At 41.8% G+C, this 27,119-nt stretch overlaps 1 protein-coding gene across 5 annotated transcripts in view; it reads right to left on the bottom strand.

The window, feature by feature from the left end:
• The window catches only part of JAKMIP1 (janus kinase and microtubule interacting protein 1), a 91,104-nt gene that overhangs the window by 44,117 nt on the left and 19,868 nt on the right, over window positions 1–27,119 (bottom strand). For all 5 annotated transcript variants that reach the window (XR_013545583.1, XM_073000978.2, XM_078394112.1 and 2 more), the window contains 2 exons: window positions 18,359–18,853; window positions 14,362–14,571 (listed from right to left, as the gene is read on the bottom strand). Coding sequence is in view for 4 of the 5 variants with exons in the window: in XM_078394112.1 (XP_078250238.1) it covers window positions 14,362–14,571; window positions 18,359–18,853 (705 nt within the window). In the remaining variant the exon portion in view is untranslated. The remainder of the gene's footprint in view (window positions 1–14,361; window positions 14,572–18,358; window positions 18,854–27,119) is intronic.

Here is a 27,119-nt window from a genome sequence, read left to right as displayed (position 1 = left end):
TGGAAACAAGCTGTGAAAGAAGAGATAGAAGCCCTACACAAGAATGAAACATGGACATTGACAAAGTTACCAGCAGGAAAGAAAGCAATTGGATGCAAATGGGTATTCAAAGAGAAAAAGGGAGCAGATGGACAAGTGGAACTCTACAAAGCAAGATTAGTTGCCAAAGGATTTCTACAAAAGTATGGAGAAGACTTTGATGAAACCTTTGCTCCAGTTGTGAAACACAGCACTATAAGAATGCTCCTGAGTATTGCAGCATCCAGACAGATGCTAGTCAAGCATCTAGATGTCAAAACTGCATTTCTTCATGGTGAAATTGAAGAAGACCTCTACATGCAACAACCACCAGGCTTCATTGACAAGAAGCACCCTGACCTTGTCTGAAAACTGAAGAAAGGCCTTTATGGACTGAAACAGGCAGCCAGAGCCTGGAATGAGAAGTTGAACAAAATACTACTTCAGCAAGGCTTCACGCAAGGAAGAGCAGATCAGTGCCTGTATACTAGGAACAGGAATGGACACTACACATATATTCTAGCCTATGTTGATGACCTCATAGTAGCAACCCATGAAGAAGGGGAGTACAGAGGTATAGTACAGAATCTGAGCAAAGAGGTAGAAATAAAGGAGTTGGGAAATGCGACATATTATTTGGGTATTCAAATTGAGAAAGCAGCAGATGGCTCATATTTATTGAGTCAGAAACAAAAGATACTTGAACTGTTAGATATGCTAGGTATGCAGGATGCCCATGGTGCTGCTACACCAATGACTACAGATTTTTACAAAAGTAAAGAGAAAGGAGAACCTTTGCCCGACAATAACCAGTATAGAGCAGCTATAGGGAAGCTCTTATACTTGACAACTACTGCAAGACCTGATATTGCCACTGCAGTAGGAATATTGAGCAGAAAAGTCAGCTCACCGACACAGAGTGATTGGACAGCAGTAAAAAGAGTAGTTAGATACTTGAAAGGGACCATGGACTTTAAGCTAAGACTGCCAGCTAGTGACACTCCAAAACTTGTGGGAATGGTAGATTCGGACTGGGCTGAGGATCCAGAAGATCGTAAATCCACTAGTGGTTTCCTCTTTATGTATGGGGATGGTCCTATCTCATGGGGCAGTCGTAAACAGGATGTTGTAGCTTTGTCTTCCACAGAAGCAGAGTTCATTGCAGCGGCAGAAGCATGCAGAGAACTGCTATGGCTGGAGAAGCTGCTGACGGACTTCGAGATAGAAGGAGGAACACCGTTCCAGATGATGGAGGACAATCAAAGCTGCATTAAATTGGCGCACGGAGAGAAGGCGAATGCTCGCACCAAGCACATTAGTGTGAGACATGAGTTAGCGCGAGACCTGGTCCAGAGGGGTACCATTCAGATGACCTACTGTCCATCCACGGAGATGACAGCAGACATCCTGACCAAACCTCTACCAAGAGATCGCTTCCAGAACCTGCGAAGCTTGATGGGACTTGCTGAAATTTAGCATGCTAGATTGAGAAGGGGTGTTGGATGGTCAAGCAATCTAGATGTAAATTTCAAAGGGGAAGGGCCTGCAACACAAACTAACTTGTTTGCTTGTTTGTTTACATGGTGACCAATTAGAGAGTTTGTTGTTCCCGGGTAGGGAGGCTCCACCCCTGTTTCCGGCCCTCCTGGCCATGAGGTGTTTGAACCACCATTGTTGGTCAGCATTCCTGCACACGCTCTTCACCTGGAAAGATGTAAAGGTTCCATGCCGGCCCACTGAGCCTGGAGACCTCTCCAGCCACGTGGGGCCAGACCAGAAGAACATTGTATTCGCTATTTTTATTCCTGTATCTACCTGAAACCTTCTAAATGCTTATCTTCGTGAGTACAATATAGATTTCTTTCTTTTATATAAAAAGACCTCCTGAGTGTTATTCTTGAGTGCTAGTGTTTGGTGAGGGGCGGGTACAAAGGGAAACTTCTAGCTAAATTCTGCCTGAACCGGCTGGCACTTCCGCTGTGCATTTGTACTGGAATTCAGTACAGTACCAGAACTCTCAACAGGTTATGGGCCCAGAGTGACTAAACAGCCAGCAAAAAGGAAAAGATTAGCTAAGAAGTATTTTTCGGGCGTTTGTTGTTTTCCAAGTGTATATTGCGTTTCTTTTTTTTTCTCCCCCCCCCCCCCTCAATATACCAAACTAGCTGAAGAGAGTTTGCTATTGTTTGCTTGTTGATTTTGTGCTGAAAAGGAGGCAGGAATGGCAGAAAAGAAGGAAGTTAAATTGCCAGCCTTAACCTCAGTTAATTTTGTGAGATGGAAACAAAGACTATTACTGGAATTTAAGGGCATGGAGCTCAATGATTGCTTAAATTCAGACAAACCAGAAGAAAGCAAAGCTAAAGTAGAATGGGAAAGATATAACTGCACAAACAATAATTTTTCGCAAGCTAACTGATGAACAATTGGCCTATGTTGCAAATTGTGAAACAGCAAAAGAAATGCTTAAAAATCTGGAGGAATCTTTTGGGATTGCAAGCCATCAAACTGAGGCAGCATTAATTAAGGATTTAACCAGGATCCGCTTAAATAATAAGAAGGATTGTGAAAAACACATATCTGAATTTTTAAATATTACAGATAATCTGATTGCATCTGGTCATCAAATGCCTGATAGGATGAAAAGGGGATTTCTGCTAGCATCCCTGGGAGAACGTTTTGATGCTTTTGCCTCAGTTGTAAATGCACAACAGTTGTCTTTTGATGCCAGTGTTAAGGCTCTGAGAGATGAATGCAGAAACCAGGCAGGAGGCTATTTCAGTTCCCAAGAGGCAAGTGGATCAAATTACCTGATTCAAAACAGGAGCCATAGAAAGGCTCCGCCCCACGACCAATCACGTATCAGCCGCTGGTCTTGTGGGAGGAGAGGAGATAAATTAAGGGACTGTGACGCCCACAAGGAGGCTCCAGCCAATGGGAGCTCTCACCAAGTTGAACAAAGAGCTAGCAAAGGCAAGAATGCAGCTTCTGGTCACAAGAGGGACAGAGCTACAGAAAGGCCAAAGAAAGAAACTAAACAGAGTGCATTTATAGCTTATGAAGTTACACCGAGCTACCAGAGAAATAGAGGCTCATGGATTATTGACAGTGGATGTTCACAGCATGCTACTCATGACAAAACATTTTTTAAAACTTTTGATTCATCAGCCAATGGGCAAATTAAGGTGGCTGATGGGAACTGTGTGGAGGTGCAAGGCAAGGGGTCTGGAACTTTGATGTGTCTAACACCAAATGCAGTCTATGAAACGACTGTAAGTGACGTGGTCTATGTTCCCAACCTTGACTGCAATATGCTCAGCGTGTCAAGTCTCGCGAAAAAGGGTTTTGATGTACATTTTTATGGTGAAAAATGCACAGTTGAAAAGGACAATGAAATATATTTGGAAGCTTATGAATCTAATGGCATATATAAAGTCAGTCTCTTAGATGAACAGGTGCAGATCAACACAGCGCAGACGGTGCAAGAAGAAGTGAGCAGCCTGGACCTGTGGCATCGCAGATTTGCTCATAGAGACACAAGTGCAATCCTGGAACTGCACAAAAGGAACCTGGTCAAAGGACTTGAGGTAAAGCCACATGACACAAACAAGACATCCAGGTGTGTAAGTTGCCTTACAGAAAAAGGGGTCAGACCCTCATTTCATTCAAGTACTGAACAAAGAAGCACAAAAGTGTTAGACTTGATTCACACTGACTTATGTGGACCAATTAATGTACCATCGATGGGAGGCAACAGATATATTCTAATTTTTCTGGATGATTTTTCAAGGTACTGTGTCACCTACCTACTGAAGGACAAGAGTGAAACCCACAACCTTCTGAGGAAATACGTGGCCATGGTGAGCAACAAATTTGAAAGAAAACCTAAGGCTTTTGAGTCAGATAATGCTGGTGAGTACATTTCAAACCACACACAGACATTCTTTGAGGAACAAGGTATCCTACACAGAAGGACTGTTCCATACACACCAGAACAAAATGGAGTAGCTGAGAGAAAACTAAGGTCTCTTCTGGAGATGACTAGATGCATGCTTGCAGATGCAGAGCTACCCACCAGGCTGTGGGATGAAGGTATTATTACTGCTACGTACCTTCAGAACAGACTACCAACAAAAGCTACCACAAAAACACCCTTTGAACTTTGGCATGGTAGAGTCCCAAACATCTCACACATTAGAGTTTTTGGAAGCATTGCATACTCTTACATTCCAAAGAGAAAAGGCATAAGTTGGACTCTAGAACTGAACAAACAATTCTTATTGGGTATGCTTCAGGTGTCAAGGGTTACAGAGTCATGAATCTGAGAACTGGTGAGGTCAGTACAAGGCACGTGGTTCACTTTGATGAACAAAGGAAGGCTGACAAGAGAGGGACTGTGCTAGACAACTCTGATGAACAGAATCAATACAGCCAACCTCTCCTAGACATACCTATCCCAGTGCCCTCACAAAACGAACCAGAGGAAGAGGAAGATGAGGATGAGATGAAGAATGAGAGCAGTACACCAACAGAAGGGGATACAGATGAAGCAGTCGACAACACTGTGGAACTGGAAGATGGCACCACGCTACCAGAGGTTCCAGAACCAGAGGTCAGACGCTCATCACGATCCAACAGAGGTGTGCCGCCGCTTCGCCTGTCCTACCTTGCAAGGTCGTCGCAGACAGACGAGCCAGCGACCTGGGAAGAAGTTGAACAAATGCCAGCACAAGAGGGCGCCAAATGGAAACAAGCTGTGAAAGAAGAGATAGAAGCCCTACACAAGAATGAAACATGGACATTGACAAAGTTACCAGCAGGAAAGAAAGCAATTGGATGCAAATGGGTATTCAAAGAGAAAAAGGGAGCAGATGGACAAGTGGAACTCTACAAAGCAAGATTAGTTGCCAAAGGATTTCTACAAAAGTATGGAGAAGACTTTGATGAAACCTTTGCTCCAGTTGTGAAACACAGCACTATAAGAATGCTCCTGAGTATTGCAGCATCCAGACAGATGCTAGTCAAGCATCTAGATGTCAAAACTGCATTTCTTCATGGTGAAATTGAAGAAGACCTCTACATGCAACAACCACCAGGCTTCATTGACAAGAAGCACCCTGACCTTGTCTGAAAACTGAAGAAAGGCCTTTATGGACTGAAACAGGCAGCCAGAGCCTGGAATGAGAAGTTGAACAAAATACTACTTCAGCAAGGCTTCACGCAAGGAAGAGCAGATCAGTGCCTGTATACTAGGAACAGGAATGGACACTACACATATATTCTAGCCTATGTTGATGACCTCATAGTAGCAACCCATGAAGAAGGGGAGTACAGAGGTATAGTACAGAATCTGAGCAAAGAGGTAGAAATAAAGGAGTTGGGAAATGCGACATATTATTTGGGTATTCAAATTGAGAAAGCAGCAGATGGCTCATATTTATTGAGTCAGAAACAAAAGATACTTGAACTGTTAGATATGCTAGGTATGCAGGATGCCCATGGTGCTGCTACACCAATGACTACAGATTTTTACAAAAGTAAAGAGAAAGGAGAACCTTTGCCCGACAATAACCAGTATAGAGCAGCTATAGGGAAGCTCTTATACTTGACAACTACTGCAAGACCTGATATTGCCACTGCAGTAGGAATATTGAGCAGAAAAGTCAGCTCACCGACACAGAGTGATTGGACAGCAGTAAAAAGAGTAGTTAGATACTTGAAAGGGACCATGGACTTTAAGCTAAGACTGCCAGCTAGTGACACTCCAAAACTTGTGGGAATGATAGATTCGGACTGGGCTGAGGATCCAGAAGATCGTAAATCCACTAGTGGTTTCCTCTTTATGTATGGGGATGGTCCTATCTCATGGGGCAGTCGTAAACAGGATGTTGTAGCTTTGTCTTCCACAGAAGCAGAGTTCATTGCAGCGGCAGAAGCATGCAGAGAACTGCTATGGCTGGAGAAGCTGCTGACGGACTTCGAGATAGAAGGAGGAACACCGTTCCAGATGATGGAGGACAATCAAAGCTGCATTAAATTGGCGCACGGAGAGAAGGCGAATGCTCGCACCAAGCACATTAGTGTGAGACATGAGTTAGCGCGAGACCTGGTCCAGAGGGGTACCATTCAGATGACCTACTGTCCATCCACGGAGATGACAGCAGACATCCTGACCAAACCTCTACCAAGAGATCGCTTCCAGAACCTGCGAAGCTTGATGGGACTTGCTGAAATTTAGCATGCTAGATTGAGAAGGGGTGTTGGATGGTCAAGCAATCTAGATGTAAATTTCAAAGGGGAAGGGCCTGCAACACAAACTAACTTGTTTGCTTGTTTGTTTACATGGTGACCAATTAGAGAGTTTGTTGTTCCCGGGTAGGGAGGCTCCACCCCTGTTTCCGGCCCTCCTGGCCATGAGGTGTTTGAACCACCATTGTTGGTCAGCATTCCTGCACACGCTCTTCACCTGGAAAGATGTAAAGGTTCCATGCCGGCCCACTGAGCCTGGAGACCTCTCCAGCCACGTGGGGCCAGACCAGAAGAACATTGTATTCGCTATTTTTATTCCTGTATCTACCTGAAACCTTCTAAATGCTTATCTTCGTGAGTACAATATAGATTTCTTTCTTTTATATAAAAAGACCTCCTGAGTGTTATTCTTGAGTGCTAGTGTTTGGTGAGGGGCGGGTACAAAGGGAAACTTCTAGCTAAATTCTGCCTGAACCGGCTGGCACTTCCGCTGTGCATTTGTACTGGAATTCAGTACAGTACCAGAACTCTCAACAGGTTATGGGCCCAGAGTGACTAAACAGCCAGCAAAAAGGAAAAGATTAGCTAAGAAGTATTTTTCGGGCGTTTGTTGTTTTCCAAGTGTATATTGCGTTTCTTTTTTTTTCTCCCCCCCCCCCTCAATATACCAAACTAGCTGAAGAGAGTTTGCTATTGTTTGCTTGTTGATTTTGTGCTGAAAAGGAGGCAGGAATGGCAGAAAAGAAGGAAGTTAAATTGCCAGCCTTAACCTCAGTTAATTTTGTGAGATGGAAACAAAGACTATTACTGGAATTTAAGGGCATGGAGCTCAATGATTGCTTAAATTCAGACAAACCAGAAGAAAGCAAAGCTAAAGTAGAATGGGAAAGATATAACTGCACAAACAATAATTTTTCGCAAGCTAACTGATGAACAATTGGCCTATGTTGCAAATTGTGAAACAGCAAAAGAAATGCTTAAAAATCTGGAGGAATCTTTTGGGATTGCAAGCCATCAAACTGAGGCAGCATTAATTAAGGATTTAACCAGGATCCGCTTAAATAATAAGAAGGATTGTGAAAAACACATATCTGAATTTTTAAATATTACAGATAATCTGATTGCATCTGGTCATCAAATGCCTGATAGGATGAAAAGGGGATTTCTGGTAGCATCCCTAGGAGAACGTTTTGATGCTTTTGCCTCAGTTGTAAATGCACAACAGTTGTCTTTTGATGCCAGTGTTAAGGCTCTGAGAGATGAATGCAGAAACCAGGCAGGAGGCTATTTCAGTTCCCAAGAGGCAAGTGGATCAAATTACCTGATTCAAAACAGGAGCCATAGAAAGGCTCCGCCCCACGACCAATCACGTATCAGCCGCTGGTCTTGTGGGAGGAGAGGAGATAAATTAAGGGACTGTGACGCCCACAAGGAGGCTCCAGCCAATGGGAGCTCTCACCAAGTTGAACAAAGAGCTAGCAAAGGCAAGAATGCAGCTTCTGGTCACAAGAGGGACAGAGCTACAGAAAGGCCAAAGAAAGAAACTAAACAGAGTGCATTTATAGCTTATGAAGTTACACCGAGCTACCAGAGAAATAGAGGCTCATGGATTATTGACAGTGGATGTTCACAGCATGCTACTCATGACAAAACATTTTTTAAAACTTTTGATTCATCAGCCAATGGGCAAATTAAGGTGGCTGATGGGAACTGTGTGGAGGTGCAAGGCAAGGGGTCTGGAACTTTGATGTGTCTAACACCAAATGCAGTCTATGAAACGACTGTAAGTGACGTGGTCTATGTTCCCAACCTTGACTGCAATATGCTCAGCGTGTCAAGTCTCGCGAAAAAGGGTTTTGATGTACATTTTTATGGTGAAAAATGCACAGTTGAAAAGGACAATGAAATATATTTGGAAGCTTATGAATCTAATGGCATATATAAAGTCAGTCTCTTAGATGAACAGGTGCAGATCAACACAGCGCAGACGGTGCAAGAAGAAGTGAGCAGCCTGGACCTGTGGCATCGCAGATTTGCTCATAGAGACACAAGTGCAATCCTGGAACTGCACAAAAGGAACCTGGTCAAAGGACTTGAGGTAAAGCCACATGACACAAACAAGACATCCAGGTGTGTAAGTTGCCTTACAGAAAAAGGGGTCAGACCCTCATTTCATTCAAGTACTGAACAAAGAAGCACAAAAGTGTTAGACTTGATTCACACTGACTTATGTGGACCAATTAATGTACCATCGATGGGAGGCAACAGATATATTCTAATTTTTCTGGATGATTTTTCAAGGTACTGTGTCACCTACCTACTGAAGGACAAGAGTGAAACCCACAACCTTCTGAGGAAATACGTGGCCATGGTGAGCAACAAATTTGAAAGAAAACCTAAGGCTTTTGAGTCAGATAATGCTGGTGAGTACATTTCAAACCACACACAGACATTCTTTGAGGAACAAGGTATCCTACACAGAAGGACTGTTCCATACACACCAGAACAAAATGGAGTAGCTGAGAGAAAACTAAGGTCTCTTCTGGAGATGACTAGATGCATGCTTGCAGATGCAGAGCTACCCACCAGGCTGTGGGATGAAGGTATTATTACTGCTACGTACCTTCAGAACAGACTACCAACAAAAGCTACCACAAAAACACCCTTTGAACTTTGGCATGGTAGAGTCCCAAACATCTCACACATTAGAGTTTTTGGAAGCATTGCATACTCTTACATTCCCAAAGAGAAAAGGCATAAGTTGGACTCTAGAACTGAACAAACAATTCTTATTGGGTATGCTTCAGGTGTCAAGGGTTACAGAGTCATGAATCTGAGAACTGGTGAGGTCAGTACAAGGCACGTGGTTCACTTTGATGAACAAAGGAAGGCTGACAAGAGAGGGACTGTGCTAGACAACTCTGATGAACAGAATCAATACAGCCAACCTCTCCTAGACATACCTATCCCAGTGCCCTCACAAAACGAACCAGAGGAAGAGGAAGATGAGGATGAGATGAAGAATGAGAGCAGTACACCAACAGAAGGGGATACAGATGAAGCAGTCGACAACACTGTGGAACTGGAAGATGGCACCACGCTACCAGAGGTTCCAGAACCAGAGGTCAGACGCTCATCACGATCCAACAGAGGTGTGCCGCCGCTTCGCCTGTCCTACCTTGCAAGGTCGTCGCAGACAGACGAGCCAGCGACCTGGGAAGAAGTTGAACAAATGCCAGCACAAGAGGGCGCCAAATGGAAACAAGCTGTGAAAGAAGAGATAGAAGCCCTACACAAGAATGAAACATGGACATTGACAAAGTTACCAGCAGGAAAGAAAGCAATTGGATGCAAATGGGTATTCAAAGAGAAAAAGGGAGCAGATGGACAAGTGGAACTCTACAAAGCAAGATTAGTTGCCAAAGGATTTCTACAAAAGTATGGAGAAGACTTTGATGAAACCTTTGCTCCAGTTGTGAAACACAGCACTATAAGAATGCTCCTGAGTATTGCAGCATCCAGACAGATGCTAGTCAAGCATCTAGATGTCAAAACTGCATTTCTTCATGGTGAAATTGAAGAAGACCTCTACATGCAACAACCACCAGGCTTCATTGACAAGAAGCACCCTGACCTTGTCTGAAAACTGAAGAAAGGCCTTTATGGACTGAAACAGGCAGCCAGAGCCTGGAATGAGAAGTTGAACAAAATACTACTTCAGCAAGGCTTCACGCAAGGAAGAGCAGATCAGTGCCTGTATACTAGGAACAGGAATGGACACTACACATATATTCTAGCCTATGTTGATGACCTCATAGTAGCAACCCATGAAGAAGGGGAGTACAGAGGTATAGTACAGAATCTGAGCAAAGAGGTAGAAATAAAGGAGTTGGGAAATGCGACATATTATTTGGGTATTCAAATTGAGAAAGCAGCAGATGGCTCATATTTATTGAGTCAGAAACAAAAGATACTTGAACTGTTAGATATGCTAGGTATGCAGGATGCCCATGGTGCTGCTACACCAATGACTACAGATTTTTACAAAAGTAAAGAGAAAGGAGAACCTTTGCCCGACAATAACCAGTATAGAGCAGCTATAGGGAAGCTCTTATACTTGACAACTACTGCAAGACCTGATATTGCCACTGCAGTAGGAATATTGAGCAGAAAAGTCAGCTCACCGACACAGAGTGATTGGACAGCAGTAAAAAGAGTAGTTAGATACTTGAAAGGGACCATGGACTTTAAGCTAAGACTGCCAGCTAGTGACACTCCAAAACTTGTGGGAATGGTAGATTCGGACTGGGCTGAGGATCCAGAAGATCGTAAATCCACTAGTGGTTTCCTCTTTATGTATGGGGATGGTCCTATCTCATGGGGCAGTCGTAAACAGGATGTTGTAGCTTTGTCTTCCACAGAAGCAGAGTTCATTGCAGCGGCAGAAGCATGCAGAGAACTGCTATGGCTGGAGAAGCTGCTGACGGACTTCGAGATAGAAGGAGGAACACCGTTCCAGATGATGGAGGACAATCAAAGCTGCATTAAATTGGCGCACGGAGAGAAGGCGAATGCTCGCACCAAGCACATTAGTGTGAGACATGAGTTAGCGCGAGACCTGGTCCAGAGGGGTACCATTCAGATGACCTACTGTCCATCCACGGAGATGACAGCAGACATCCTGACCAAACCTCTACCAAGAGATCGCTTCCAGAACCTGCGAAGCTTGATGGGACTTGCTGAAATTTAGCATGCTAGATTGAGAAGGGGTGTTGGATGGTCAAGCAATCTAGATGTAAATTTCAAAGGGGAAGGGCCTGCAACACAAACTAACTTGTTTGCTTGTTTGTTTACATGGTGACCAATTAGAGAGTTTGTTGTTCCCGGGTAGGGAGGCTCCACCCCTGTTTCCGGCCCTCCTGGCCATGAGGTGTTTGAACCACCATTGTTGGTCAGCATTCCTGCACACGCTCTTCACCTGGAAAGATGTAAAGGTTCCATGCCGGCCCACTGAGCCTGGAGACCTCTCCAGCCACGTGGGGCCAGACCAGAAGAACATTGTATTCACTATTTTTATTCCTGTATCTACCTGAAACCTTCTAAATGCTTATCTTCGTGAGTACAATATAGATTTCTTTCTTTTATATAAAAAGACCTCCTGAGTGTTATTCTTGAGTGCTAGTGTTTGGTGAGGGGTGGGTACAAAGGGAAACTTCTAGCTAAATTCTGCCTGAACCGGCTGGCACTTCCGCTGTGCATTTGTACTGGAATTCAGTACAGTACCAGAACTCTCAACACCCACACCCTCCCCCAGCCCTCCTTTGGGGGAATCCCTTAATTTCCAGAGGTGACAGATCCTGCCTGCCACCCCAAACACTGCCTGGATCCACCCCAATGCTTTAAGCTGGAGGGGCAGAAAAAGTACGCTCTGGCCAACAGAGCAGCTCGGAATTACGTGGCCAGCCAATAGGAGGCCACCCAAGCTCTCCTGTCAGCCCCTGCACGGGCACGCAGTGTGGCCAGCACCATTGTCTCCTTTTCCCAGGCAGCAACAGTGGCCACAAATTGGGCACCCTGGTAAATCAAGGCCCCTATTACTGACCTTTTTCACATAATCCATTGCCTAAAATTCTCTCCATGAAAACAAAGACTGCCTAGATAATCTGTTTTCCATGGATAAAAGAGCCTGTGCACTTCCTTCTGAATAGAAAGTAGTGAGATTAAAGAGGATTTTACATTTACAAAAATAAGGGGGAAACTCTTCCATATATCTTGTTCCTAATATGGCAGAAGTTATTACAGATAAAAACTAATTACACTGCACTGCAGGATTATAGAAACAAGACAGCATCTCACAGTATTTGTTCTGGGAGCCTAGGGGGGTCCTCTAAGGCAGAGGTCCCCAACCCCTGGCCCTGGCCCGTGGCCTGAGCCGGACAGGGCCGCGGAGACAGGGTTCCTACCCCACCCCCACACGCACTCACCCCCACACAACTGATTCATGCATGCGTGCGCACTCCAGCATGCTCGTGTGAGCACTGCGCCGCTGTTTGCACATGCACATGAGCGCGGGGGCTGCCCCACCTTCCCCAGCCGGTCCGTGGGGTGAAAAATGTTGGGGACCCCTGCTATAAGGAGATGCAGGCCAAAGCAATCAACATGCTATGACAATCTGCAGGGTTTTGCTGCATCGTTTCACTTGGAAAACCAATTGCAACTGCTGCAGTTCTTGGGTATTTAACCTTTTTCAGTGAGAGATCCGTGTAGACATGGAATTTGTGAGAATTAGGTTTCGTTCATTTGACTGATGACAAATTTTCAAAATTCATGCTTGTATTCATAAATTATGTTGAAAGATTTCAGAAATGCTAAAAGGGGAGAAAGAGACTCGACAGGCTTATCACCTAAAGGTCTGCCTTTGGGTTTCCATCTGTATTCAAACCATCTCTTCCTCTTATATTTCCTACTTGTTTTTCCTGGTGGTTTCTCCGCTCATTAATTGCCAGGGAAAAAGGGACTGGATATGTTATAAACTATAAAATAAAAGCACAAATAAATTAGAATTAAGCTATAAGGCAGGTAGGCAAACACAATCTTTTCCATCTTGTGTATAGTTATACCTGTTGAATTTGATTTGTACAGAGGGTTCAGCTTCTTAAATTAAAAAGTAGTCATTGTTGATGAATTACTTCATAAATCTTATGAAAATAACTTGAGATATTTTTAAAATTAAGCAAAACCATTCATACACTTTCTGTTAAATAATTTATAATTGAAAACCCCATAAAAAGAATGTTTCTAGCAAAGTAAAAAGCAAAAGAAAAGCAAAAAAGCAAAGCAAAGTATGCTGCTTATATACCGCCCCATAGTGCATAAAGCACTCTCTGGAGGGTTTACAATTTTCTATTTAGTTATATTAGCTGCACATTCCTCCCCCCACCCCCCATGAGATGGCTACTCATTTTCCCAACCTCAGAAAGATGGAAGGCTGAATCAACCTTGTATTGGCTGTCAGATCCGCTGGTATCAAACACTGACTCATGAGCAGAGTTTTGGTTGCAATACTAACCACTGTGCCATGAGGCTCTTCAAACCTTAATTCTTTTTACCAGAATATTTGTTCAAACTTTTTTGTACTTTTATGTTGTGGTTTGTAACATGTCCAGTTCCTGTGTTCATTCCAGTAAATTGCCAAAATCCTGTTGCTTAGTTGAGTCTGTGGAAGACATATTGTATAATTCACAGTGGCTTCTCATTGGCAATTAACTAGCCACTCTTTGCATTTTCAGTTGCATACCAATCCACCAGACTAGTGTGCACCTGAAAATCCAAGCAGGGACTTGTTAATTGCCAATAAAAAAGCTGTTGCAAGTTAAGCCATTTACCTTCCATGGGCATAACTGCACAACAGGATTTTCATCCACTGGCATAATCACACTGTTCAAATAACTAATGTAGGAATGGGGAACTTGGGAGGTCAGGGACTCTTCCCATCCAAGATGCCCCTTGAAGGAATATAGCCCCTATTCCGGATGAGGTCAGATGCTGCGTTCTTTCCAGTGCCATCAGATCCCTAACTATGCCAGAGCATCTATGGGGCTGGCTTCATTCCCTCTTCACTTCTCCATATGGTCCTCAGGTGCTAGCTGCAATGCACAGCTGGCCTCCCTCCATGGTGCCCATTCCCAAAAGCAGAAAGTGAGGAAAGAGAGAAGCAAGAGAATAAAAGATCAGCTGCTCTTCTATCACTATCCCTTCATGGGTGAGAGAGACCCTGTTTTGAGGCACGAAGGCCCAAATCTTGATGTTCCAAATTTGACCTGAGAACTGAAGTTTCCTGAACTAACATCATCATCATCATCATCAACAACAACAACAACAACAACATCACCACCACCACCACCACCTTGAAACTGCAGAGCTGGAAGGGACCCTATGGATCACCAAGTCCAACCCTTGTCAAGGAGCCACAACAGGGAATCGAGCTCCTAACCTCTGGCTCCACAGCCAGATACCTAAATCATTGATGTAACTGGCAGTTCAGCAATATGATAAGCCTCTAGAGAGAGAAAAAAAAACACTTGGTTTTCTTACCAGGCTTTCTGTGAGTTCAGTGACCTCTCCTGCTCCAACAGGAAGTTCCTTCTTCGGGCTGCCATGATATCGTTCTGCTTCTTTAACCTGAACAAGTTGTTCATCCAGAGCTTCTTTCTGGAGTAGCAGCTTCCGTGTATGGCCTGCCTGGGCACCAAGGTCCTTTTCCAAAGCCAGAATCACTCTATCTTTGCTTTTTATCTCATCCATCTTAAAGAGAGATAAAACAACCAACTACAATAACAACACATTAATTCATCCAAATACTCCCCAAAATCCCAATTGTTCTTTTTACTGTTGGAACAAATTTCTAATGCTAATTAGTATTTGTGCATTGCTGACTTTTTTTGTCCTGATATTCAGATGTGAATTCCTTCAAGAACCATTCATTCCCTCCCATAAAAGTTGACAATACACAACATACAGCAATTGTGAACAGCTCTACATAGCATCTGAAAATACTTAGTGTAACTGATGATATGAAAACTCTCTGCAACATGCCATTGGCACTGACAAAGTAACTGTAGAAGGTCTTGATCGCATGCATTTCTAAAGTTCCTTGAAGTGGTTTGTTTAAAGATCTCATCCTTCATAGGTAAAGGTTCCACACTTGGATTATATGATTAATAGCTAATCATCTGATATGTTTAATTTTTTAACTGATTCAGAAAACATTTCAGTCAATGATCCTTAAACATGGTTGAAATGGAAATATTCACATATAAAGGCATAAAGTTCATGAGATAATCTCAAATATTGTTACACATAAAGGAAAGTAGTTAGCATGCAGTTGCATAAGATCAGATTGAACATTTCTGTCAATAGTTTTAAATAAAGTTGGGCAGTGATTAGAATATAACTCATAAAAGCAAATAGCTCAAAAATGTTTTTGAGATGCTTTGCTTTTATTTTTTGAATTTTGAATACATAATTATTTTTTAAAAACAAAGTAAACTCTAAGAGTCAAATACAATAACAAGATACCTCAACTTAACAATTCTCAGGATTTCATACGTCACTCAAACACCCTTCCTATGACTACATATTTTTGTACATGCCCAATTCATATAAACATTGAAATTATATCAGGTACTGGAAACAAAAATACAAGTTGCATTCTATGCACACTTTACTTAGAAGCAAGCACTATTAAATTAAGTGGGACTCCTGGGTGAATGGGACCAGATTTTACTGTTAAATAATAAATGACTTGTTATTGTTAAAGGGAAATATTTCCATCTTGTCATATATTTGAAGCTTTTCTTTAATGCTTCATCCCTTTTGCCTTATTAGCTTTTCCACACTCTTTAGTTGTGCAAATACTGATTCCTATCTACTGGATGAAATTGGTTGTGTGTGAAATATATCACAACTGGATGATAGAATCTAAAATAACATTGTAATGACATTGCTGTTCAGATCTGAGCTGGATTGTTTATGATAGAACATTTTGGTGGTAATTCATTCATAGGGTCACCATAAAGACAAATCAAGTAATAATAATAGGGATGTAGCTTGTGGTGGATGGGGTTATACTCTCTCTGAAAACACAGGTGTGCAGCTTAGGGGTGCTGCTGGATTCATCTCTAAGTGGAGATGCCCAGGTTTCAGCAGTGGTCAAGAATGCCTTTGCATAGTTAAAATTAGTGTGCCAGCTGCGCCCATTCCTGAAGAGATCTGATTTAGCCGTGGCAACACTAGCCTTAGTTACATCCTGGCTGGATTACTGTTACACACTTTACCCATGTCTGCCTCTGGAAAGTATTAGGAAGCTTCAGCAGGTCCAAAACACAGCAGCCAGATTGCTGACTGAGGATGGTTACAGGGATCACATAACCTCTGGCAGATCCACTGGTTGCCAATCCGGCCAGAATTCGAAGTGTTGGTTCTAACCTATAAAGCCCAAGATGGTGTGAGCTCAAGCTATCTCAGGGACCACCTCTTCATTTATGAGCCTGCTCAAGTGTTCTCATCATCAAGAGAGGTCCTGCCACCTTCACAGGTGCATTCTGTGGTGACATGGGACAGGGACATGGGACAGAGACATATCTGCTGCTGCTCCCAGACTCTGGAACTCCCTCCCACATGAGGCCATGTTGGCCCCATCTTTGCTGTCCTTCCACAAGCAGATGAAGACATTTCTCCTCAGGCAAACTTCCCTGACTAACTGATTGCCTGAGTGGGGTTTTTTAATGGATTGTTGCACCTTACTGCTTTGAGTGTGGTTGTTGTGGGTTTTTCGGGCTTCTTGGCCATGTTCTGAAGGTGGTTCTTCCTAACGTTTCGCCAGTCTCTGTGGCCGGCATCTTCAGAGGACAGCAAACTGAGTTTGCTGTCCTCTGAAGATGCCGGCCACAGAGACTGGCGAAACGTTAGGAAGAACCACCTTCAGAACATGGCCAAGAAGCCCGAAAAACCCACAACAACCATTAGATCCCGGCCGTGAAAGCCTTCGCGAATACATTGCTTTGAGTGTGTTTTGTTGTTGCTTTTGTTTACCATTTTAAAGCATGGTATTTGTTTGATCCTTTTTAATATTTGTATACTCACTGTTGTTAGCTTTAACTACTGTCTTCTAATGATGTAAGCTGCCTTGGGTCCTTTTTAAAGGGAAAGGCAGGGTAACAATATTTTAAATAAATAAATCAGAAATGACTTGACAGCATGTAAGATAAAGTAGTCCAAGAAGCAATAATAGCTGCAGACACTGACTGGAGTACTGCAAAGAACCAAAATACCAAGTAAAGATGAAAGAAGGTTTCCAATAATTCCTGTGCTAGGGATTTGTCATAATGAAAGAATACCAATCTCCTTCTTTGCTGGACAGCTTAAAGTGCCTTGGAATCAACACAGGCAAATGGTAGTTGTCATTGACGTTGAGACTTCTCAGCTGAAGACTTGCTGTGAAATGAGTCGTCCCCTCCATTCCCTCAGAATGGCAAGGCTTACTGAAATCTTATCCATCTCTGAGATAGAGATCTCTCAATTTGGGGCTCAGAACACTTTGTTTGGACACAGGAAGTAAAAGAAAATATTAAGGTGGCTCTCAGCGCACACACATCGAAGGGGATCCCAGGCAGAGCTTGGAAACATGTTGATTTTAATGTGTTAGTATCAAATTTGTTACTTTTTGGTCAAAAAGGTGGAAAGTTTCATAGAAGAGTCATGAGACATTTTGAAAATACACCGGATCATACATATGTATGCCCAATCCTCTCCCTAGAACAGTGTTTCCCATGGGGGTCATGAAGTGTTTTCGGGGGGGAGGACTTTTCTTAGACATCTTTCAGTCTCGAGAGACTATGGTAACGTGCTCTGAGCTGGAGTGTCCTCTCCAGAGCATGAAGCCTGGGTAAAATCATATGGAGGATAGGCTGTTACCCAAGCAGCAAATCCCCCCTCTCCACATTGCTGAAATAGTCCAATGGAAAGGCAAGAGCCAATACAACTGGTTCCAACGACTTCGCAGGAGTTGACAGAAGAAGAAAGAAGAAGCCCTTAACTTAATCATTTCTTCTTTGACCTTTTGGAGCAGGATCTTAAAGTTTGTTTGTAAGTGTATTGTTTGAGAAACAGGGCCTTTGGGGGCGGGGAAAAGAAGCCTCTGCTTTTTTGAGAAGGGATGACTTTGTCCCATTAAAAATGCCTTTTTAATGAAAACGTGGCGGAGGGAATCACAGGTTACTTGGCTATTATAAAAAAGGTCATGGCTCTTTTTATAATAGCCAAGTGCTCAAATGCCATAAGGGTATCACAGGAGAGCAAAGCCAGAGCTTTGTTGGCAGAGAACGAAGAACATTTCAACAAGCCATGCCTTTGGGAAAGGATGGGAGGTGTTGCCTAACCTAGGAGGCCCTTCTCTAATGGAATGTGTGTGGCTGGAATCAAAGAGTTACACTGGAACACCTTAGTAATGCTATGGCAATTAAAACATACACTTCTGACAGTGCAAGAGTTAGGCATAGAAAAGAGGCTCGGCAATACTGGGAGAACTTACCAGCTTGCGGATCTCTTTTTCACATTCACGCTTGATCCTACTAATCTCTTCTTGGTGGGACTGGTAGGCTACACGTAGGTCAGCGGCCTTCATCCTATCGGCCTGCATGATGTTACTCAAGGCTTCCTCCAGCTGCTTTCTCCCTGATTTTAGTTCTGTTATCTCCTGCTGCATCTTGATACGCTCACCATCAAACAATTTCCGGGCTTCTTCTCTGGCTTCATGTAACAAGGCTGTTTTCACTTTGTCACCTGCCCCATCCCGTAATACATTGACTGCGGACAGTAGTCGCTGGATTTCACTGTCTTTTACTTTTACCAAACGAGCCAGTTCTTGCTCATGTTGGCGAATCAGGACTTCCCTGAGAGCTTGGAGTTCCTTCATTTTCTCTTCATGGAGTTTAGCCTTCAGTTCCGATATGAAGGCGGTATGCTTATACTGATCCTGTTCTCGCTCTTGTTTTACTTCCTGGAGCTTCTCTCTCAGTTTATTCAGCTAGAATACAAACACATATAAAAATCCAATAGGCTGATATACTCTAACACACACATATACATAGAACTGTTGAAATATCTGTTATACAAGTGAACCACTACAAATGTATTTAAAGTATTTCTGAATATACCGCACCTAAAGTTCAACTACTAGCCAAGTTGAGTGGACCATACAGAATAGGAAAGATAACAGCTCAGCAATAGAGTTCAAGCTTTTAATGCAGAAGATTGCAGGTTCAACCCAGTATCTCCAACCAGGGATATGGTTACATATTAAAATACTTCTGAATTTGTGTCAGGTTTAGCACGCTTGAATTTGATTTTTTAGAATATCTGTTTAAACCATGTACAGCTAAGCGCACATTTCTTTGGTTGGGACGTGTGGGGTTTTTTTGTTGGAAAGGAAGTTTTCTTAAACCCCCACTCGAGGCTTTTCATTTTAACTTGATTATGAACACAATTTATTTTGAATAATTTTTGAATGTGTGCTCACCTGTATCAGAGTAAATTGTGTCTATGGGGTTTGTCAAATAATGGACAAAGGGGATCACAGTTTTGGGGCTGCAGGGTAACCTTGCAGTCCAATCTGTTATTTTTTCTTCTTCCTGTAACACTGCTCTAGAGCTATTTACTTCAGGTGGAAGTTAAGGTACAAGACACTTGCATCAATATGCCCATGTTTTGAGTGGGGAGGAAGATGATCTGTGGTCTGAATTTCTTTAATATTGGAGGTACAACTTCAGCTTTTTGTTTCGAACTGAATCTGTTTCTCAGTTTTGGAACTAAGGGCCTATCCAGATGGGAATATAGGCTGCTATATGTATCACATTTGATGTGAACCAAATTATGGCATCCACATGTGTTTCTACCTAGATTGATCCATCCTCCACTTTTAAGAGCTGTCCTGCTTCTTTCTGGCACAGTGTTTGGAGCTTCTGGGTATTTTGTACGATTCAGCATGCTCCTGATTATCTCTTTGTTTAGCTGTGTGAATGGGTAGTTCACACCCAAATGGAGCCATGGGCGGTGTTATCTGAAGTGACAACCCTGTGACATATTAGGTGGGTTGTGACATTAAAAGGAAAACCCCTCCTCTATTTTTGTTGTCTTCTTTAATTCCTAACTGACCTAGTGAAATTCTAATACTACATTAGGTTAATGAATTTTTGAATATCCCACTGATTATTATTTAATTATGGAAAGTCACCGTGGCCTGCTGAATGATGGCCACAGGAAACAGTGGAGAAGGGGGCTAATTGACTCCATGGGCTCCACCCCCATAAGAGCCCTGGATAAGAAGAAAGTCAGAAAAAGAGGGGTCACCTCCCTTTCATCTACTCAAACTTCACCGCAACATTTTCCCATCACACCACTGCTGTGCTCTGCTGCTGCCTCCTTAACTTGTGACTAAACCTGATATACCTGGCTCATGAATAAACTGGCACTCCAAAGACTTTTGTGGATCCTTCTCATGGGAGAATAAACATCTCGAGTGTGAATGGAAGGATTGATCATGTGAGATATAAACTAGATAGCATTGAAGAACCTTTTAAGCGTGAACCAGAGTGATCCAAATTCCCTGTCTGGACAGGCCCTAAGCCACCTTTCTAACCTATGAACTGGGATATTACTCAGAAAAACAAAATAATTATTGGTAATGCCTTGTTTGTATCCCTAAAACATACCCCAAAGGTGAGCTTTTGAATTCTAAGGAAATCTAAGGAGTGTTCATCAGATTGAAATTTACTTGTGGTGAGGGAGGAAGAGAAATGGAAAAGTCCCAAAATAATTCTGACTATCCATCGAAGCTACAGCATCTGGGTTAAAGTTAAATTACAGGATTACAGATGTGAAGTGTCAGTACTGTAGTTCCAGGTTTCACCTCTGAAAGTGTAAGATTAGACATCTTTAGACAAAGGGCCACCAGTCATTCCATTTGTCAACCCACACAAATCCTGTTTGGGGGAATTATTTGAGAGAAACACCCCAAAACATGGCACTCCCCATATCAGAAAAGCTGCAGTTCAAATTTATGCAAACTAGGCAAAAACAGCTAGTAAGAACCTAGTTTGATGGGAGATACTGGCCATGGGCACCTAATCCTAAATTAGATATGGATGAAGAGAGGCTGTTTGTGTGCATATTAATGCTTCAATGTGCCCTGGGGAACGAAAAGTGTTTCTCCCTGGATAAGGAGACTAATTCTGTACAGTGGTGCCTCGCATTACGACGTTAATTTGTTCCAGCGAAATCGCTGTAGAACGAAAATGTCGTAATGCGAAAATAAAAAGCCCATTGAAACGCACTGAAACCCGTTCAATGCATTCCAATGGGCTCGAAACTCACCGTCCAGCAAAGATCCTCCATAGGGCGGCCATTTTCGGTGCTTGTGCAGTGAGAAATCCATCCCAGAAAACAGTGGGGAGCCATTTTATTTACACGGTGGCCATTTTGAAACCGCCGATCAGCGTCCAAAAATCGTTGTTTTGCGAAGAATCGGTTCCCGAAGCAGGGAACCGATCATCGCAAAGCGAAAAACCCCTATTCAGACCATCGTTTTGCGATCACAATTGCGATTGCAAAAAGATCGTCATAATGCGGGGCAATAGTAAAGTGAGACATGACTGTACCTGGAAGCAGTGCACCTTTGGGAAGAAAAGACTGTCTGCTTATTCTATCAGAGGCTTGCCTCAACTTGCATTTGGTAAACCAACTTACTCTTATTTTGCAGTCGGTCAACCAGGAATATGGCTTCCTTTGCCTGGAGGGATAAGTACGTATTTTAAGTATAAGAGAAGGAAATATGTTTTTGCTTTAATATGTGATCTGACCCACAGAAGACTGCAAAGGGTGGGTGAATGAGTGAAGTGACTATGTGAAAGAGAAAAAAAATGAGAGGAGACTGTTTCCTGGTTTTTCTGAAACAGTGGAATATTTTAGGCTGGCAACATCAGTGACAGCAGCTCACCTTGCAGAAGCTGGTAGCCAATGTGTCCCCATTCTTCTCCACCCACTTTCTCATCTGCAAAGTGATATTATATATATATTATATATAACACTAGAGGAATGTAAAAGAATGTGAAGGGTTCGGTCCATTTTTAATGTTTGAGATTGCCACTAATTATTACCTAAAGCAGCTCCTGTACAAATATAATACATATAAAGTTAAATGGATTGATGCTCTCTGTTGTTTTAGATGTGATTTAGTATTGATTTATTTACCATTTTAATGCAATACTTGTTTAATTCTTTTAAAATATTTATATACATAGTGTTTTTTAGCTTTTAAATATTTTCTTTTTAATTGTATAAGCCACCTTGGGTCCTTTTTAAGGCAGAAAGGCAGGATAATAATATTTTAAATTAATAAAAAAAAGTTACAGTTGACCTCTTTACAGTATAAGCAATACATGGTGGGCAATATCAATGTCAACGATCTTTCTTTTCAAGCATGCTTTCTTTTAAATGACAGGTTGACAAAGGGGATTTTTAGAAAGGAATTATTGTATTATGTTGTTTTATTTATAGCTTTTAATATTGTTCTTATTTATTTGTTTTCATATATTTGTTTAATACTTTTTAAAATACTGTAATAATGTACAGATTTTTACTTTGTTTCTTTGAATATCATAATTAAGTAAGTAAGTAAGTAAGTAAGTAAGTAAGTAAGTAAGTAAGTAAGTAAGTAAGTAAGTAAGTAAGTAAGTAAGTAAGTAAGTAAGTAAGTAAGTAAGTAAGTAAGTAAATATGCCTGTTAATATTTTGGAGTTTTGGTTCAGTTTGGTAATTGGCCAAGCTTCTTTAAGATCTTTATCTGCTTCAGACTTGTAGGGACAAGCATAATTTTTGATGTTAACCAGGACTGTGGAACAGCATGCTCATTCATAATACAGTACCATTGAACAAGTGAAGTCAACATGATTACAGGGTATTCTAAATAAATTTTGAGTTACCTCAAAATCCCTGTTCTCAGGGCTTTAACAAATTTTTTTTGCTTTAGATTTATTCTGGCAAAATTAGCTTTTGGTTGTGATCTACTGATTTTTAATATGAATGTCATTTAAATGTTTATTAATTTATCTCTTGGATTTGTGGAAGAGTAAAAGAACTTTCAAAGAATGTAAACTGTGAATGCATTGTTTGAATATTGTATATTTTCTCCCTTTTGTATTCCTGACACAACCAAGCCACACTACTTGGCTATTGCACTCAGAAAGCCCATAGATTTTGATGTAGTTGCAACTGCATTTTTTAAATGTCCTTGTGATTTAATATATCCTGCACTGATCCTTTATGGTGTGAATATTGCATGGGAATAAGATCTAGGTGGATTGAGGCTGAACCCGGACAAGACGGAGATCTTGAGGGTGGGTGGCCCTTCCGTCAGCGGCATAGGTGATTCCCTCACTTTTGGAGGGACAACCCTTGCCACAAAGAGCGAGGTCCGCAGCTTGGGGATACATCTGGACCCGGCGCTTACCATGGAAACCCAGGTGGCGTCCGTGGTACGCGCCGCCTATTTTCATCTATGGCGGATTGCCCAGCTGCGGCCGTATCTTGATGGGGGGCCCCTCACTACTCTAGTCCATGCGCTCGTAATCTCAAGATTAGACCATTGTAATGCACTCTACGTGGGGCTGCCTTTGAGGCTATTGCGGAAACTTCAGATGGTCCAGAATGCAGCAGCCAGGCTTTTTAGTGGGGTGAGAAAATATCAGCACATCTCCCCCACTCTGGCTGCACTGCATTGGTTACCTATTCGTTTCCACATTGACTTCAAAGTATTAATGATTACATATAAAGCCCTAAATGGTTTGGGACCTCAATATTTGGCAGATCGCCTCCTCCCGCCCAGATCTACCCGAATCACCCGACATAGCCAGCAGGGACGGCTGAGGGGACTGATGCCAAGGGAGGCCCGGAAGGAGAAAACAAGAAACTGGGCCTTCTCGGTGGCCGCCCCCCTGGCTGTGGAACACACTCCCCACTGAAATCCGGCTGGCACCCTCGCTGGGTGTTTTCAAAAGGCAATTAAAAACTTGGTTGTTTAAACAGGCCTACCCCCCCAGTCAATTAAGTGATTTTATTTTTATTTTTCTCTATCTTTTTCTTTTCTCTCTTTCTTTTGTATATCAACATCTTGGAAATCTATTGCTTAGAACTAATTAGTATAAATGTATTTTATATGTTTTTTAACTTGTTTTAACTGATGTAAGCCGCCCCGAGTAGACGTTGTCTAGAGGGGCGGGGTAAAAATCGAATAAATAAATAAATAAATAAATACTGTGCTTAGTATTTCAAAAAGCTTAAAACTGAGTCACTGCACCTAGGCTATGAACACTGAATGAAAGAAACATTTACATCAGACATAATGTTTTAGCCTAAGCCATCTCTCATTAGGGAGACCTAACCTTTATGCCCATATTTATGTACTCTACATTTCCACTTAAATTGTATTTTTCTCTTCAAGTAAAACAGAATAAAACACTGAAAATTCAACAAACAAACCAAGTAGTACAAACCCATAACTTTTCCTCTTTGAGGGATTACCCATAGTATACAATTTTCACAGGCAGCAACCTTGGAATAAAAAATTAGAGGTATGTAGGCAAAATGCCTATCCATCAAACCGCTACCCACACCAGAGCCACAGTTATTCAGACTAAAGTTAGAATCATTCAGGCAATAATTTTTTTTAAAAATGCTTGAACCATTCCCATGTGCACAGGTGTTGCCTATTTATAAAGAATTAAAATGCACTAGTTCCAAGGTACTTGCTAACTGCTCCACTTCACAGGAAGTGGGATGCAAATCTGGAAGTAAGGGGAAGATTTGATGGGTGAATTCATCTCTCGCTCTCAGATTTCTTTGTCTAATCCTTCAGTGGCCAAATCCTGTTAGTTAGCCTAGTTAGTCACATTTGTGTAGGCCCACCGAATCAATGGAGATTTAGTGTCACAACTAAAGTCGGCTCATTTGAATAAATGAAATTTATGGAGGTCTTGACTCACCAAATCCCCACTGATTCAGTAGGCCTACTTTAGTGCAACACCCTACACAAGATTTCAGTGACTGCCTACCTCCTATCTCATTTCCACCTTCATTTTCACTGTGAGCCTGTTTTTCCCATAGTGCAATATTTTGTAGGGTTGTACTTATTGTATCACTGTTTAGGCCTAGTAAGAAAGAGTACTGCCCAGAGAGCTTTGGGTAGAGTGGGCGGCATATAAGTCAAATAAATAAATAAATAAACCATCAAGTACAGTGGTGGTGGGCTGATAATTTGGGCTTGTTTTGCAGCCACCTGGGCACCTTGCAGTTATTGAGTCAACTATGAACTCTTCTGTATACCAAAGTATTCTAGAGTCATTTGTCTCTAGAGGCCATTTGTCCACCAGCTAAAGCTTGGCCAAAATTGGGTCATGCAACAGGGTTAGGGTTAGGGTTAATCTACAACAGAATGGCTGAAAAAGAAAAGAATCAACATTTAGCGATGGCCCAGTCGAAGTCCAGATCTCAACCCACCTGACATGCTGCGACAGGACCTTCAGAGTGCTGTGTCCATAAACAAAAGGCAGCAAGCCTTAATGAACTGAAGCAACACTGTAAAGAAGAATGGGCCAAAACTCCTCCACAATGATGTGAGAGACTGATAAAGTCATACAGAAAACAATTACTTCAAGTTACTGCTGTGGTTTTAAAAGCTGTTGAATCATGAAGTGTACTTAGTTTTTCACACATGGCTTCTCCATTTTGGCTTCATTTTTATAAATACAGTGGTGCCTCGCATAACGTTTGCTTCGTTTAACGTTTTTTTCGCTTAACGTTTATTTTTTCAGAGTCAGATTGTGCTTCGTATAACGTTTTTCCCTATGGGCGATTTTCACATAGTGATTTTGGGACCATGCTTCGCTTAACATTTTTGGTTTTAGGTCCCCTGCTTCACTTAACGATGTTCATTTTTTCAATTACAAAAGTGTCTTAACATGTTGAAAAATGGTTTTAAATGCTTGGAATCGTTAGTGCACCTTCTAAAATGTGTGCATACTTAATTTGGCGTTGATCTGACTTTTCGTTAATTTTTTGTGAATTTTTTTCTCCCCCATAGGAAACAATGGAGCTGTCAGATTTTGACAGCTGTCAAAAGTTGGGGGGAAAAAAATCACCATAAATTAACGAAAAGTCAGATCAAAGCCAAATTAACTTTTGCATCCGTTTTAGAGGGTGCAGAAGCTAATCCAAGCATTTAAAACCATTTTTGACCCTTTTATGACACACTTAAATTTGCAAAAATTGACTTCGCAAAGCCATTGAAATGTATTGAGTCGGCTTCAATACATTCCAATGGAGGAAACATTGTATCGTTTAACAATGTTTCCTATGGGTTTTTTCGCTTAAGGACGCCAATCCGTGCCTATTGGAACGGATTAACCGGTTTCCAATGCATTCCTATGGGAAATGGTGTTTCGCATAAAGTTTTTTTCGCATAAGGTTTTTTTTTTGGAACCAATTAAAAACGTTATGCGAGGCACCACTGTATCATGACACAGTGGAATATACCATGTGTTGTTCATCTGAAGTTGTATTTACCTAATTTTCAGACTTGCTAAAGGCCAGATGATTTTTATTATGTCCTGATAGGTAATACCATAGAATTCAAAGAGGGTGTACTTTCTTTTTCACATGACTGTACAAAAGGAAGAGATGAAGGGGTCCCCAAAAATACATTTTAAAATTTACTAGGTCATTAAAAAGTTCCTCTAGTAAGATATGATATCAGAATAAAACTTGCTGTTTCATTACTTCTTTCATCATGATATCTGTGCAATTTATAAAAAGTTGACATATATATTTAAATTTCCAGTTGGATCAGACAGAATTATTGCTGTGCTTGTTCTAACTCCAAGGAGGTAAAGAAATCTAATCACTGTCATCTGTGCCTAAGCTATGCACTTGTAAGCTCATTACTACAAGTCCTTGCCAAGTGCTACTTCTCCTCTTTTCTGCAAAGCAATAAAATTCAAATCCTAAACTCAAAGGCTTACCTTTGCGAAAACTTCAAACATTCACCTCAGTAGGTGCACTAAATGAAAGACATCCACTAATTTATTTTAGGCAAATATGAAGCAGATTTCATTGCCTTGCATTCTTCAGCTGCTTTCTAAAAAGAACTGTATGTCTCCATGGTGAAATAAAACAAAAATATGAACATTTCATATTAACTGAGAGAGTAAATTTCCAGTACCTACTGGCTGAAATCCAGAATT

Source organism: Pogona vitticeps, chromosome 5 (assembly GCF_051106095.1).
Source record: "Pogona vitticeps strain Pit_001003342236 chromosome 5, PviZW2.1, whole genome shotgun sequence".
NCBI classification, from domain to species: Eukaryota; Metazoa; Chordata; class Lepidosauria; order Squamata; family Agamidae; genus Pogona; species Pogona vitticeps.
The sequence above is the reverse complement of the archived record's forward strand: the minus strand, read 5'-3'. Positions and strand labels throughout refer to the sequence as shown.